The sequence below is a fragment of the Stomoxys calcitrans genome, chromosome 3 (genome assembly GCF_963082655.1).
Source record: "Stomoxys calcitrans chromosome 3, idStoCalc2.1, whole genome shotgun sequence".
Lineage (NCBI taxonomy): Eukaryota > Metazoa > Arthropoda > Insecta > Diptera > Muscidae > Stomoxys > Stomoxys calcitrans.
The window spans coordinates 6,009,620-6,024,736 of record NC_081554.1 but is presented as its reverse complement, the minus strand read 5'-3'; the positions used below and the strand labels follow the sequence as shown (position 1 = coordinate 6,024,736).

At 35.8% G+C, this 15,117-nt stretch overlaps 1 protein-coding gene across 3 annotated transcripts; it reads right to left on the bottom strand.

The window, feature by feature from the left end:
* Positions 1–1,118: 1,118 nt before the first annotated feature.
* LOC106080830 (putative apoptosis-inducing factor 1, mitochondrial) lies at positions 1,119–7,605 on the bottom strand. 3 transcript variants are annotated; one of them, XM_013242415.2, is made up of 9 exons: positions 7,387–7,605; positions 6,951–7,240; positions 6,631–6,843; positions 6,387–6,557; positions 3,076–3,792; positions 2,772–3,009; positions 2,228–2,673; positions 1,680–2,166; positions 1,119–1,602 (listed from the first exon to the last, which is right to left on the bottom strand). In XM_013242415.2, the coding sequence occupies exons 1-7, from the start codon at positions 7,493–7,495 to the stop codon at positions 2,270–2,272; spliced, it is 2,142 nt and encodes a 713-aa protein (XP_013097869.2). In that variant the 5' UTR covers positions 7,496–7,605; the 3' UTR covers positions 1,119–1,602; positions 1,680–2,166; positions 2,228–2,269. The 3 variants fall into 3 exon arrangements, with proteins under 3 accessions (XP_013097869.2, XP_013097868.2, XP_013097870.2); XM_013242414.2 differs by having other exon boundaries at positions 1,680–2,673; XM_013242416.2 differs by having other exon boundaries at positions 1,680–2,673; positions 7,203–7,240.
* Between the last annotated feature and the right edge of the window lie 7,512 nt (positions 7,606–15,117).

Here is a 15,117-nt window from a genome sequence, read left to right as displayed (position 1 = left end):
ATATCGAAACAGTTTATCTTAATGAGCAACTGTTGTCGCTGACGAATAGAAAATCGTCAATTAAACAATGGACAATTATTTGGTGTCTACCAGAAAGCTGCAGTGAGTGTAGCAAAGACCGTACATGACCAAGACGTAAGGTCTGCTTGGTCTTCCTAATATCGTAAAAGTGGCACAGCTTAGACTCATGCAAGTTGGCATGTCGAATGCAGCCTTTTAACCAACTCCCCTTTTTGTTCCTACGTAAATAGAAAATTTATTTGCAAATTATTAAGAAATTGCGCTCAAATGTGTTGAAAAAGTTTGTGAAATATTAAATATTTAACCGATACCGCTCCTTTACTTTTAAATTTACTATTTATTTTCAGATTTTCTTCTTAGAACTGGTACAACATCCGTTTTTTACCGTTGAAAACCCATGTTTTTCGCCATTACTTTTTTTGACAGACACACAGTCATCGCTAAACCATCTTAGAATTTTGCGACGATTCAAAATATATACACTTTGTAGGGTCCGAAATGGGTATTTCGATGATTTGCAAACGGAATGAATAAATATACCTACTTTCCAATAGTTTTGGCCTTTTGGTTTTAATTCGCCAAATTCGTAAACCAAATAAAATTTGTATTTTAAAGATTTTTATTTTGTCGGAGCGGAGCAGATTTTGAGATTGGTGCAAAGAATTTCGCTCCCGCTTTACTACCGTTCCGGCAAAAATAGGCCAGCTCTGCTCCGATCCGAATCCCTGGTTTGAAATGATTTGGAGTTCGAATTTTTGAACTTAAATTGGCAGCTTTTGAACTGACAGTATTTTCATTGTGACCAGCATTTTTATTAGTGAAATGATTCTGTCAAATTAAAATAAATTTCAATAGCTAATTTTTTGATTAATTAAAATACATAAAATAAAAATCATGTGTTTAGCAAGGAATGCAGATGTAGTCGCAACACTGTGTAAACATTCTTTACAGATTTACACATTGACTCATTCTAACATCTAATATCTCCAGATCCAGCTCCAGTACTCTGACCGCATTCATTTTGCATTGGTTTCTCTGGGCATGGACTACATTTGGCTACTACATGATCTAGTCGCATTCAAAAGGCTTCACAAAAATTAAATTTCTTTGTATTTATTTAATAGTATATATGTACATGCGTAAAGTTAAAAGTTACAAGCTAATCTATACTTTATACGGTAAATTATAATAAAGCAATCCTTAAAGGATATTTGTTTCAGTGACTGACTGCACAATGTTTAAAACAATTAAATAACTACATGCTATTCTGGGATAAGAACTCTTTTAAAATGTTTCGGCAAGATGCTAACAGTGAGGATTTACTCGAATTGCTTTTGCGATTTTTACGTAGCTGTGATTTCGAGTCCCCATGTCGTTGTACGCCATGCAAACCATTGGAATCATTAGTCCGCAACTGAAGATTCTCGGGGTGTTGGGTGGTGTTTTTGGTGGAGCTAACAGGGACTATGGGCTTATTTTTAGGTGTAAAATGGGCTTCAGAAAGTGGTAAATAGTGCATGAGCATCATGCCAATGGCGGCAGTTACCTCATCCTCAGTGCGATCATTATTACAACACATTTCTATGATAAAAAAAAGCATTATAATAAATTTAAACTTTTTAAACGAAAAAAACTTTGTTAGAGCTCTTTTTACTCACCAACTTCAGCTTGCAGTTGTTTTAAAAGTTTGTTCTCTTCCAACAGCATAAAATCAGTTTGTTTGTAGCCACACAAATAGAGTTCAGTAGGTTTGACATCCATTTTAGCAAAAGAACACAGAAAGACTGACACCATTGAGTTTGCCGGATCAACTATTTATTGTATTTTCGAAATATACCTGTTAGCGCGCAAAATAACGCGCTTATCACCACTACCTGTCCTATGATACTTGAAGCATAGCATTAGTTCTATTACATCTATTAACATCTGTCCATCACGAGGGCTAGGATTAACTAATTTTATGGAGGGACAATTAGATTTTACCTACATAATCTAAACTAATCTGGTCACTGATTGGATATTGTGGGTTAAACCACTCGTGGATTTAACAATAATTTGCAGCTGGTTGTTGGTTTAGTCAGTTTGTCGAAAAATGCATCGGTCAACGTGTATTTTTATGCGTTTTTAAGGTACAATTTAAAATTTCTTTGCAAAAAAGAAAATATTTAAATAACAAAAAAAAAAAAAAAAAACACTTCTACCTTACCCAAGTACATAGTACATCAAAATTTTAAATTACATAAAGCGTTTACGAATGTATTTCGAATAATTTTGCCACTTCATTCAGATCATCGAATTTTTTGTTTTGATTGATGACTGTTCGCGCCAGCCCCACTCGATTAAAGATATTCCATAGTAAAATGCCAACAATTTTTTCTTCTTTCAAGTAGAAAATGACACCGCGTCCGTAATTTTCTTTTTGTTCATCGCTGCATTTGACATCGGCCAATTCCCGATTGGTAGATGTTGGAGTTTTGTTTTCAGAGTCCGCGCCGCGGTTTTCCGAAAGATTGTCTGTTTGACGATCAGCTTTGGAGGGCAGTGAAAACACCCCAACTGTGGGCAGTGAAGAATCGATCAGGCCTATGCCCTCATAACCAATTTCGGGTCCCAAATCAGACCAGAACATGCTTTGGTGAGTATAAGGTTTCTCTGCAAAAGGGAAAAAGTAACAATTATAATAATTTAAAATATAACATAAACAAAAAAGTTTAATTAAAATGAAAATAAGCCTAAGAAAGTACACCTACTTTTTCCCACCATATTCTCGCCAGCTAAACGACCCGAAGTTACGGAATGGTCATGATGTTCAACTCTTCTTCTGCCAAGCAGTGGATCAAAGAAGCAAGAACAATCACCTGCCACAAAAAGATTGCGACGAGCTTCAAGCTCAGCATTAACCACAAAGCCTCCCAAATTAGAATCTACTTCTAGGCCCGATACCTGCGCAATATCGGTATTAGCCTCACAACCCACGCATACAAGAACCTAGAATAGAATTAAAAAATATATATATTCTATAACAAATCTCTTTCTAAACACTCGGTAACTTACAACGTCAGTCAGAACCGTCTCCCCTGTGCTTAAATGTAACTTCAACTGACTTTGATCTCTTTGCACACTCTTAATACTGGCATTAGGCACTACACAAACACCTTGGGATTGCACTTTTTCCATGGTCCATTTGCTTAGATAGTCTGGCAGTATTTTCGACATATTTGCTGTTTCAGGGAATACTTGGAAAATGCGACCGCCACCATCTTTCTTATTTTTATTATAATTGGCCAGTGAACAACTCAGCTCACTGCCAATGAAACCATTGCCAATTATTGTAACATTCTTATTTGCATCCATGTACTTCTTAAGTTTTTCAAAATCTTCCGGATTACGATAGATCATAACCCTCTCTTTAACGGCAGGTGGAGCATCGAGGAATATTTGCAAATTCTTTGGTGTACAGCCAGTTGCAATCAGACATTCATCGTAACTGATTTCATAGCCATCACTTAAAGTCGCAATGCGTTTGGTGGGATCCACCTTTGTCACTTTGAAGCCTTGAGCCACGGCAATGCCACCATTGGGACTGTCATTGAGTTTAGCAGGTTCAATAAAAAATTCTTCAGGCTCAAAGTACAAACTTCGCTCGGCACCAGTCCATTGTTTAAAACGATAGTCTTCACTAATTTCACCTTGTTGTGCCGTATACCACAGCTCTTTGGACAACGGTGGGCGCATATAGGGTTTTCGATGTTCATCGGTTATCATAAGAACCTAAAAGAGGAAAGAAAACATGTCATCAATGAAACTGAAATTAAGGTTTTTAAAGTGTCTGTTCTTTAAATATGAAGGTTAATAAAATTGTATTAATTTTGCAACTCAACGATCGAAATTGTTGACCTTTAACAATAAACAGAGATAACGACCAAATGAGAAGAAGGTGATGGACCCACTGAAATAGGAATTCATTGTATGCCGTATCGCTGGGGCCAAAACGTTGGAAGAGGAAGGCTATGTGATATGGAAAGATGTAATCGCAAAATTTAAAAAGAAAATTCCACTATGGGACAGAGAGCTGACCTCTCACATATCAATGACTGCATAGTACCTAGCAAATGTCGCTAGCATTTGAAAATTTTGATAACCTCCGTAGAAAACTTTTCTTGGAATGTTCTCGCCGGGACTCGAACACAGGCATATGGTGTAACAGGAGAACATGCAAAGCTCTGTTCCAAGGTAGGCACTGACAGCTAGAGTGGGATCGTATAATCCGATTTTCGCCAGTAGTGAAGAAACTTGGCGAGGGTACACATTCCATCCCTTGTTGCAAATTTCCCTTTGAAAATCTGCAACGGAGGTGTCAGGTAACTGCTGCATACTCAGATTGTCCGCTACTGCAGTTGCTGTCACTCTGTATGGAGCATTCCACTATTCGCAACCTGTGGACACGCCCGGTGGCTCCTAGCTGGGCTTACCACCATGATAAACAACACCACACAAATCGGAGCTCATAATTTTCGCGTGTCGGGAATATGCAGTGGTAGCAAGTAGGGTCCCAAAGTACACCGAAAGCCTGGCTCAATAGTTCTCATGTGTACCACCAAAAATATTTCTGTGCGAATAAGCAATTGTTTTGTCTAAATTGTATCTTCTCGACTGTTTTGGCAGCAGCCATCCCAATGATGGCGTACAGGGTATGTGCCCTGCTTGTAATTGGAGGTCACACGACACACGTCACCCAGCCAGTCTTAGTCACTTTTCGCCCTTATGCAGCCGCCCCAACTCCTACAGAGCAAGGATTGATGCCGACGTGCAAGATGTATGTCCCGATTGTAACCAGGACCGCACAATATATGCCACCTGTGTAACTGCCCAGCCAGACCCACTTGACTCAGACCCAGATCCCTGTGGACGCACCCCATCTTAGTCGTAGAGTTCCTAGGTCTTGACACTCAACAGAATCAAGCAGACAAAAGATAGAACACAACAAACTGATACAACAACTACAAAAACCTTATGCCCAGAACGTTTTGGACGCATCCCATTCAAGTTGCACGAGTTATTAGGTTTACAATGCAGATTTTGCATGGCAAGTGGTATGACCAATAACTTTACATTAAAAATGACAGCAGTTGTTGTTGTTGTAGCAGTTTATTGTGTACTATCTTTCGTCTGCTTGATTCTGTTGAGTGTCAAGACCCAGGAATTCCGCGACTAAGATGGGGTGCGTCCACAGGGATCTGGGTCTGAGTCGAGTGGGTCTGGCCGGGCAGTTAAACAGGTGACGTGTATCGTGCGGTCCCTGGTTACAGTCGGGACATACATCTTGCACGTCGGCATCAATCCTAGCTCTGTGGGAATTGAGGCGGCTGCATCTGCCGGAACGTAATTGAGCCAGAATCACTCTGGTTTGCCGGGGGAGGTCGATTTCTTCGGGTGCAATGGGTGGCGGTCGTACTCCAAGGACTACATTCACCCGGTAGCCAGTTAACGCGTCTGCTACCGTGTCTGCATGAATGTTGTTCAGACCCGCTTGATATGCCGCTTGATCTAGAGGTTCTCTCTTATAGCGCTGGACCTCACGCTCTAGATCATGTAGATCTACCTTAAGGCTTCTGGGCGGTGGGTATCTATCCACAAGATGATGATTTGGATGATTTCTGCGATAACAGCCCAAAAGGTATTGCTTAGACAGCATGTAGTTATGTCTTCGCACTGGTAGGATCTTTGTCTCCTGGTGGAGGTGGTCCACATGAGAACTAAGGAGGCAGCCCGTCGCAGTTCGGAGGGCGGCATTCTGACAGATCTGAATATTATTCCACTGCGTGTCACAAAGCTGACGTGACCACACTGGCGCTGCATAACTTACCACAGACCGGCCAATTGCTGTGGCCAATTGCTATGACAGCAGTCGTAGTCAAAGGCGAATTTCACATTTTGTGGTATTCTGTAACTTATTCGCCTGCGACCGTTGGATAATAGAAAAATATTGTGGTAAATATAAAAATTAATACAAAATCCATACTATTTCGACAAACAGGCGCGATGTTGTTTATAAAAAAATTAACTTAAATATCAATTGTTTTCGGCAAATTTCGACTTATGTGATACCAAATATGCAAATGAATTTTCGTCTTCGACACCCATAATACCATTTTGTAAAAATTTCGACATTCGACTACGCCATTCCCAACCGGAATATGGGGAATGTTTGTATCTCCTAGTACAATTTGCGAATTTCTTACCTAGCCACCTATGCAGAGGCCGGCTATTATTCCTGCCAAGATTGACTTTCTCCTAAATGTTTGGGGATAACTTTTATTAAAACAAAAATTAGCACTATGTATCTAAATCTAATTTTCACCTACCTTAGCCTTGGCGTCATTTGATTTTATAGCACGAAAAGCTGAAAAAGCAGCAGTACCACCACCTATTAAAAGATACGGCACATGTTTGGGTAGGTCAGCTGAAGAAGGCGGCAGCGATTTAGATTTAGGTGGGGGTGGGGTAGTGGACTTTTCATTCATGAAGTAATACACCTGTAATAACAGATGGGGAGAAAAGTTAATGAAAATAAACACTTCACAAAATCAATTTGCATCAATAATTTACCAGACCACCAACACCCAAAGCTGCAGCGACAACCAAAATTAAAGGTTTTGTTTTGCCATTACTTTTGTCACCGCCTGGTGGGGCTCCAGATATAGTTTTGGGATCTGTACTGACTGTGGTGGATTTGCTCTCCGCACTTGCTTTACGACTAATATTACAATTTGCAGCTCTTAAAACCTCGGTATTTAAGGAAAACTTTTGTCGACACAGCTCCTGAAAAAAATATAAGAAGCATAAATGAAAGCGTACGAAATTTTGTAGATTTCTTAAAATAAAATGGGACAAAATGAATGATTAGGCAACAATAACTCTGAAATCACTTTATTTAAGTCTTGAGCCGTTTTTCGGGGATTTTGAGAAAATGCATTGCTATTTAATTTTGAAGCGGGTGAAATGGATGAGGAAGTTGAAGCACATTCTGTCAGAAATTTAGTTTTTAGTGAGGATTTTGTATTTTCACTGGTTATATTCAATTCCGAATATTGTTGATTTCCATTTGGATTTGTTTTTTTGCTGGGTGGATAGGCATTTGCTTGCAGATTAGCACGAGCATTTACTTTACGTTTCTTTACCATTTGATACAGGGCACTGTGTGAATCACGTTTTGGAACTGCAAGTGGAATAAAACTACATATTAGAAGAAACTTCATTCTGGATTATTATTAACAAAATATGTTTAAATATTTCATCAGGATTTTCTTAAAAAACTCCATCACATAACCTCACTACGTAACACCGACAAAAAAACCAAATTACCTGTTTGGGCCAACATAATCTGGGGAGGAATTGTTCTATTGCCACTGGCCAAGATAAATGCACGTCTACACAATAACGCATGGCTGCCTTTAAGGCTGCAAATACTCATTTTGATTTGTGAAGGAAACTAAGTTATGTTTTTATGTTAAAAATCGTATTAAAATATAATTTTTATTTCTGAAGACACAATTCAAGGGATATAAAAGTCGACTTTTTGTGTAAAAAGGTCGAAATGTCGAAGTCGACTTTTAATGATTAAAAAAGTCGAATAATCGAAAATATTAATAATCAAAAAAACGAAAAGTCGAAAAATGTCGAAAAAATTTGAAAAAGGTCAAATAGTTGAAAAAATCGGCTATTTTTTAAGCTACAGCCTAGTGCTAACTACAAGCCAGGATACACTAATAAGGTGAGGTCATGCGAACAGCTGAGTAAAATTTTTTTATTTTTGTTTTGATTTTGCAGTAAATCTAAATGCCAACGTTTATTTCTAAAACCACTTTGACATTTCAATTTACGGCATTGGCAATTTTTGTTGTTGTGCTAATGACACTTTTTCTTAGTTGTACCATGCTACGACCTTTCGCCCGAACAACTGTTAAAACGCATTAAACCCCATTTAATGGCTCGATCATCTGCTTTCCCTTTATAAAATCAGCTGACGAGAACCTTAAATCCGGATTTAATGAGCAGAGTAAACGGGGTTTTATAAAAAACTGACGACGAAGAAAATGCGAACACATTCCTATAAGCAAAAACGAAGCGACATGTCGCTGCGCCAATGCAAAATTTGATACAATTGATTGACAATGTAATTAAATGCACCATTCATCACTGTTTTAATGATGTTGTCTTTGTTGTGTGTTGTTGCTTGACTTTTGATTGTGTTCTGCAAAAGATTAGAGTCCGTCGGATTTCGCAATAATTTTATAGGCATTTTAACTGCGAATGGAGTCAGTACTAGGCTAATGGCATGGTACAATTAGGAGATAGCGTCATTAGCACAACAACAAATATCTACCCCAACGAAACTACCTTTATTGGCAAATGCCGTAAATACAAACGTAAAAATGGTTTTAGAAATAAACGTTGTTTTACAGTTTATTTATGAAACAAAAAACTTGCTGATTGCATTCAGTAAGACATTCCCTCAGAACTTATGAACAATTTTTCCTAAAGTATTATGCTTTCATTGAGATTTTTGTAGTGTTTCAAAAAAGTTGCCGTGAAAAATATGTGTTTTCAACTGTGAAAAACGAATAGAGTACTAGCCTTTACAAATGATTTATTATATTTGCTATTCCACTTGTAAGTTATTTTTGTATGAAATTACCTAAAAAATGTGAGCAAGAACTGATTTTTATGGCTACAAATTGTTTAAGTTGTGAGAAATCTGTTTAAATCATAAAGTTATAAAAACAATTTCGGGTTGCTTTCCTTCATGTGTCAATAAAATATGTATGTTTTTTTCAGAAGGAATAGAGCATCGGTATTATTAAAAAAATAACAGTGCTATTTTGAAAAGTGATCTTTATATGTTATTTTCATTCGTATCACACTATATGTGCAACTTTAACAATAGCAAAGTTTGACATGTCATAAGACAAGAACATGTAGTGTGATGGCACCTTAAGTAAATAATATCACTCTATTTTACCATTCACAATAGAGAATTTCTGCGGGTGGCCACACTCATTGCAAAAAACATATGATGGCAATCCCGACGACAGATGTTCTATTGGGATTCCCAAAAAGTAATTGCGGATTTTTTAAAAGAAAGTAAATGCATCTTTATAAAAATCTAGCATGAACTATAATCAAATATACTTTTTTTACACGTTTTTTTCTAAAGCAAGCTAAAAGTAACAACTGATAACTGAAAGTAGAAAGAATGCAATTACAGAGTCACAAGCTATGAAAAAATTTGTCAACGCCGACTATATGAAAAATCCGCAATTACTTTTTGGGCAACCCAATACATATAGCCTGGTACTGGCTTCGACTTTTCACATGAACAGTTGTCAAAACGCACTATAAAATGAATGGTGACGATGATAATGCGAACACTTTCCGTACAGGTGGTGCTGAGTTCTATGAGCAAAATAGTAGCGATATGTCGCTGCATCAGGATAAATTTCGCAGAATTTTAATATGGTCTTAATCGATCAATAGTTAGATACAGCTCCTATATAAACCTATCTCCCGATTTTGCTTCTTGAGCCCCTACAAGGCTCAATTCTTATCCGAATGAACTGAAATATTACCCAATGACTTCTAATATGGTATACAACATTCAATTTACTTATGGTCCGAATCGGACTATAATTTGATATATCTCCAATAGCATAACAATTCTTTTCAAATATCTCCAATAGCATAACAATTCTTTTCCATTATTCTTTGTTTGCCTATAAGAGATACCGGGCATAGAACTCGACAAATGCGATCCATAGTGGAGGGTATATAAGATTCGGCCCGACCGAACTTAGCACGCTCTTACTTGTTTTAAATATGTTGCACAATGTCCTCTTCTATGATTTTTACTATATGTATGGGTTTTGGTCGAAATCTGTTTAGTTTTGGATAAAGCTCCCGAATATATATTATTCAGATTTTCAATACAGTTGCAATAATGTGGCTATTCGATATGGTTATCAATCCGCACGAAAATACCACATTCATGTTAACTTTCCTTGTGAATTTCACAAAAATCGGTTCAGATAGAGATATAGCTCCCATATTTACACCTTTTGAGCCGTAGTTACCATTTTTGCACGAATTTGTCCGAAATTAGTAAAGGGTGATTTTTTTGAGGTTAGGATTTTCATGCATTAGTATTTGACAGATCACGTGGGATTTTAGACATGGTGTCAAAGAGAAAGATGCTCAGTATGCTTTGACATTTCATCATGAATAGACTTACTAACGAGCAACGCTTGCAAATCATTGAATTTTATTACCAAAATCAGTGTTCGGTTCGAAATGTGTTCATTCACCGTAACGTGAAGATTTGAACGTTGAAAAACGAAGAACATTTTCTAATCTTTTGCTGCCTTGTAATTGGCTATCACCTAAGTTCTTTTTATTATTTCCCATTTTGCTCTTTAAACGAAGAACCTTTTCTAATCTTTAGCTGCCTGGTACTTAGCTATCATCCAAGCTCATTTTATTATTTCCCTTTGTGCTCTCCCTAATCGGTTTGTACACATGAAAGGCAAAAAAAAATTAAATTCTAAACAATACCGGTGAGGTATATGACATACCATTTTACATATGTTGTAACTATCACGTAAAAAATTGTCACTTCAACGTGATAAGCGCGTGTTTATGCATTGGCAGACGATCGGGGGGAGAATAGAATAATGAATAATGTATTGTAAGAAATCCTTTAGATTCAAAAGATGATAATAACATAAAATAAAACCAAAGAAGACAAAATCAACACCAAACTGTAATATTCGGTTGCATAAGAACATAAGCCCAAGGGCTTGAAAATAGCACTTGTGCTAGTGTGACCATCACTGCTTTAAAGCGTTCATTAATATTAGTCCCATTATAGTAATACGACAAAGAGAAAGCAAATAAAAAGTTTGAGTAAAATATATAATAAATTATTTCTATTTAATTTATATAAAAAAATGACCAAGCTGCCTAGTTGAACAACAACAAAAAGCACAACCTGTTTTTGATCCTTTTAGAATTTGTCTGTTTCGTACATTTCCTTAGGGAACCTATGCTGAACTGACGGTCATATCAAGGTTAAGCTCATCAAACATCATAAGTCTTCGGGATCCGATAACAATCTAACATAATAAAGAAATAAAATTTGTTACCACATTTGACTCACACTGATATGGCTAGCTTCACACTTACACTTCAATAACCATATGTTAAAGAAAATAAATGTTACAAAATATTTACTATAACCGCCTTGCACTTCACTAGCACACCTCAGCTGACAGATAACAAAAGCAGCATTTAAAGTGAAGAAAGGTTAATACACTTGCATTGTAGCATTCTCTCTTCATCACCCTCACCTTTAATCTTATATAATTTTGAAACGAAATAGTTTTGCCTAATCTTTTATTTTTATCAGTTGTTTTTTTATGTTATTTGCAGTTTTATTTATAACAGAGCCGCTTGAGGTCTATTCGGGAATGACATTCATTTGTGCACAAGTGCATGGTGCCCAGCCAAGCATTGCCAACTAATTATTGGAGTTTAAACCGTTTTAGAATAATATTTTTATGCATTAGAATTGGGGCGAACTGAAGGAATTAGTGATTATCTCCAAAAATAAAATATGAAATAAATAAAATTTGAATTAAAAATATTGCAATAAAATTTGTCGGTAACAAAAAAATTCTTTTGAATTTTTTCTTTAGAAAAAATTACCTTTAATTTTTGTTATTAGAAACAATTACAATAAAATTTTGTTTTTTCAGAAAATTTGGTTAAAATTTTGCCTTTATAGAACATTTCCAATAAATTTATAGAAATTTTAGTGTAAAATAAATTTTCCTTGAATTTTTTTTTAAGAAAATTTAATTTTTTGAATTTTTAAGGGTGATTTTTTAAGAGGTAAAGGAAAGTTAAAAAAACTCTTAATATTCAGAAAAATTCATGAAATATTTATTTGAATCAATAGTACGGTCCATATAATTTTATGTTTGAAGATTATTTCATGCAAATGTTGACCGTGACTGCGCCTCAAATGGTCCATCCGCTTAGTCCAATTTTGGCATTCTCTTTCCAACATTTCGGCCGGTATCTTACGAATAAATGCTTCAATGTTCTCTTTCAATGCATCAATTTAAGCAGGCTTGTCTGTATAGACCAAGATATATTCATTTACAGGTAGTGGCTGTTGCACAACAACGAAATATTGAGTGCACTATCTGTCAAAATCAGTGATTAGTGCAACTTTGATTTTGAGTAAATTACTAGTTCGCGTCATTTTTCATTGTTTGTGTATGTATGGTTCTTAACTATAATACACACAAACAACCAAAACTCGTTGACAGATATGTCGTGTATAGACCATGACATATTGGGTTGCCCAAAAAGTAATTGCGGATTTTTCATATAGTCGGCGTTGACAAATTTTTTCACAGCTTGTGACTCTGTAATTGCATTCTTTCTTCTGTCAGTTATCAGCTGTTACTTTTAGCTTGATTTAGAAGAAAAGTGTAAGTTTTATTAAAAATGCATTTACTTTCTTTTAAAAAATCCGCAATTACTTTTTGGGCAACCTAATAATTACCAGGTAGTGTACCGTAAAAAGCTGAGTAAAATTTTTTCTCGCAAAGTGTACTATCTGTCAACGAGTTTTTGTTGTATGTATGTATTATATTGTTGTTAATAACTATAACACACACAAACAAGGAAAATTTTAGTAAAATTTTGTCTTTGGAGAAAATTTCATTGAAATTTGGTTTTATTAAAATTTTGTGTTCGGAGTAATTTTTATTGATATGTTGTCTTTAGAGAAAATTTAATTAAATTTTTTTTTGTAGGAAAAATTTCATGGACATTTTGTCTTGAAAGAAAATTCTACTAAACATTTTTTAGAAAAATTTTTATTAAATTTATTTTCCTAAGAAAACCTGTCGTTGAAAGTTTTTTATTCATTCCAATCTTTAAAGATGATTTTAAAATTTAATAAGAAAAGTTATACATAGTTTTTTTTTCGTTGATAATTTTATAGAAGTATTAAATTTTTAGTGATTTTTTTGTCTCAAAATTTACATTTGACATTATTGTTATTGAAATTGTTTTTTTTTTTAACTCTCAACCAAAGCGTTTTTAATAAGGTGGTCGCATCAGCACTCTAACAAGGTGGCCTCTTAGTCTAACATCCTCAATCGCGTCGCGCCGAAATAGATTCAAAAAGCGCTGAAGGACAAAGACAAAGACAGACGGCGGTACAATATCAGATATTAGAATGAAGAAGATATGGAGCCAACATGCATGAAAGAAGATATGGAGCCAACATGCATAATGAGGGCCAGACGGGCTGAAGATGTCCCCTTCAATCTGTCATTTCAAGTCCATATTGCAGTCAAAAAATGGCGAAAGGACTATGTGCCTACAAATATCTTAGACAGGAGAATACATGTTTATTTAGTCATAGTCTTGCATCCATCCCGCAATTTCAGGCCAATGCCACAATAGGTGCCCAACCGACTAGAACTCCTCCTCATCCCCACAAATCATGCGTAAGTCTGTCATGTGTCCAGCGCGACGTCATAGTACACACATTGCAATGGCTTGTAAGGACCCCCATCAGTAGTGAGCTACCTCATATTGGTGAATAGCACCAACTTTATCTTTCGGGTTTTGACGTCAAGCCCATTGGCCAATCTTGGCAGCACGCGCTCTGAACGGCCACACACCAAGATTAAACCGTCATCCTCGTACCCAATAAACTTTGACCCACCCCTTCCTATTCAAATGATTGGAAAATCGCACAATTATCCAAGAGCCTCAAAAAGGGGTAGAGCTTTAATCACAATATTTCTATTTGAGACCTTTGCTAGTAGAACTCTTATTATCCTGCCCATCAAAATAATATGAACTATATTCAGGAGGAATCCTCATGGGCACCAGAGAGTCATGCATTTGACTCATATGATGTGTAGTCCCTGGTTACAATCGAGACACACGCCTATGAAGTTGGAAACAAGTCTAGCCCAATTGAGCCAGAACTACCCTGGTCTGCCCTTGGTAGCTATTTTATCGCTTCAATAACCCAGTGAAAACTATTTAAACCTGGAGCTAATGGAAATTTTGAACGGTTTATAATTTTTTTTCTTGCTTGACGCTCAAATATTAATAAACTGCTTTCTTCTTGCTCTAATTGATCGAAGCAAATTTGCCGTAAATTTTAAATGTCACGATTTTCGCTCTGTATACAAATTTTGACACATCAAGTTCCCAAAAATGATGTTCTGCTGTAGCAATTCGCCAATGCTATCCCCATTTAAATACGCCTTGCTCTCAACATTATTTATCATTTTTAACAACAAATTTTATGAAAAACTTTGTTTTTATATTGCAATAACGTGCAAATAGTTTCTTTTTAATTCTGATTTTATGACAAAGAAAATATATTTCGGTTTTCAATCAATTGGTTGTCATACCTCTAATTTCAAGACTGTACTTGAACAATCCACTTTGCGCTTATATAGGCTCATATACAGGGTGGCTGATGAAAGCCGCTACCAAAAAAAAATGTAATAACTTTTTTTCTATTTAATAATAATAATTTAATAATTAATTTAATTAATTAATTAATTAATTTAATTAATAATAATTTAATAATTAATTTAATAATTTAATTTAACATGAATAAAAGAAAAATGTATTCCATACACCGAAAAAAAAATGTAGCAATATTCATCATTGTAGCAATATTCATCAGCCACCCTGTATGCCTACGAATAACGGAAATAATCTCACAATACTAATTTAAATTCGGGATATTTGGTTTTAAGTTTTGAAATGCATATTCTTAATTTTTAGGGAGATAACAATACCTGGATTATTTTAGGCCTTCCACAACAAATACTCTCATAGTTCATTGCAACTGATAAGATTGCGGTGGGTAGAGGGTGTGTGAAATGCCGAAATTTCGTATCGATTTATTTGCAAAGCAAAGAATAAACATAGTCACACATACAGAAAACAAAATGCATGCATATGTGCAGATGTGTATGTGTTACACTTAAA

What these genes read in the sequence shown, in the direction of transcription:
- LOC106080830 (XM_013242414.2), bottom strand. Translation starts at nt 7,495, where the DNA reads ATGAGTATTTGCAGCCTTAAAGGCAGCCATGCGTTATTGTGTAGACGT. An exon ending in CTTTGGGTGTTGGTGGTCTG is followed by an intron (nt 6,558 to 6,630) that starts GTAAATTATTGA and finishes CTGTTATTACAG; the next exon opens with GTGTATTACTTCATGAATGA. An exon ending in CAAATGACGCCAAGGCTAAG is followed by an intron (nt 3,793 to 6,386) that starts GTAGGTGAAAAT and finishes TTCCTCTTTTAG; the next exon opens with GTTCTTATGATAACCGATGA.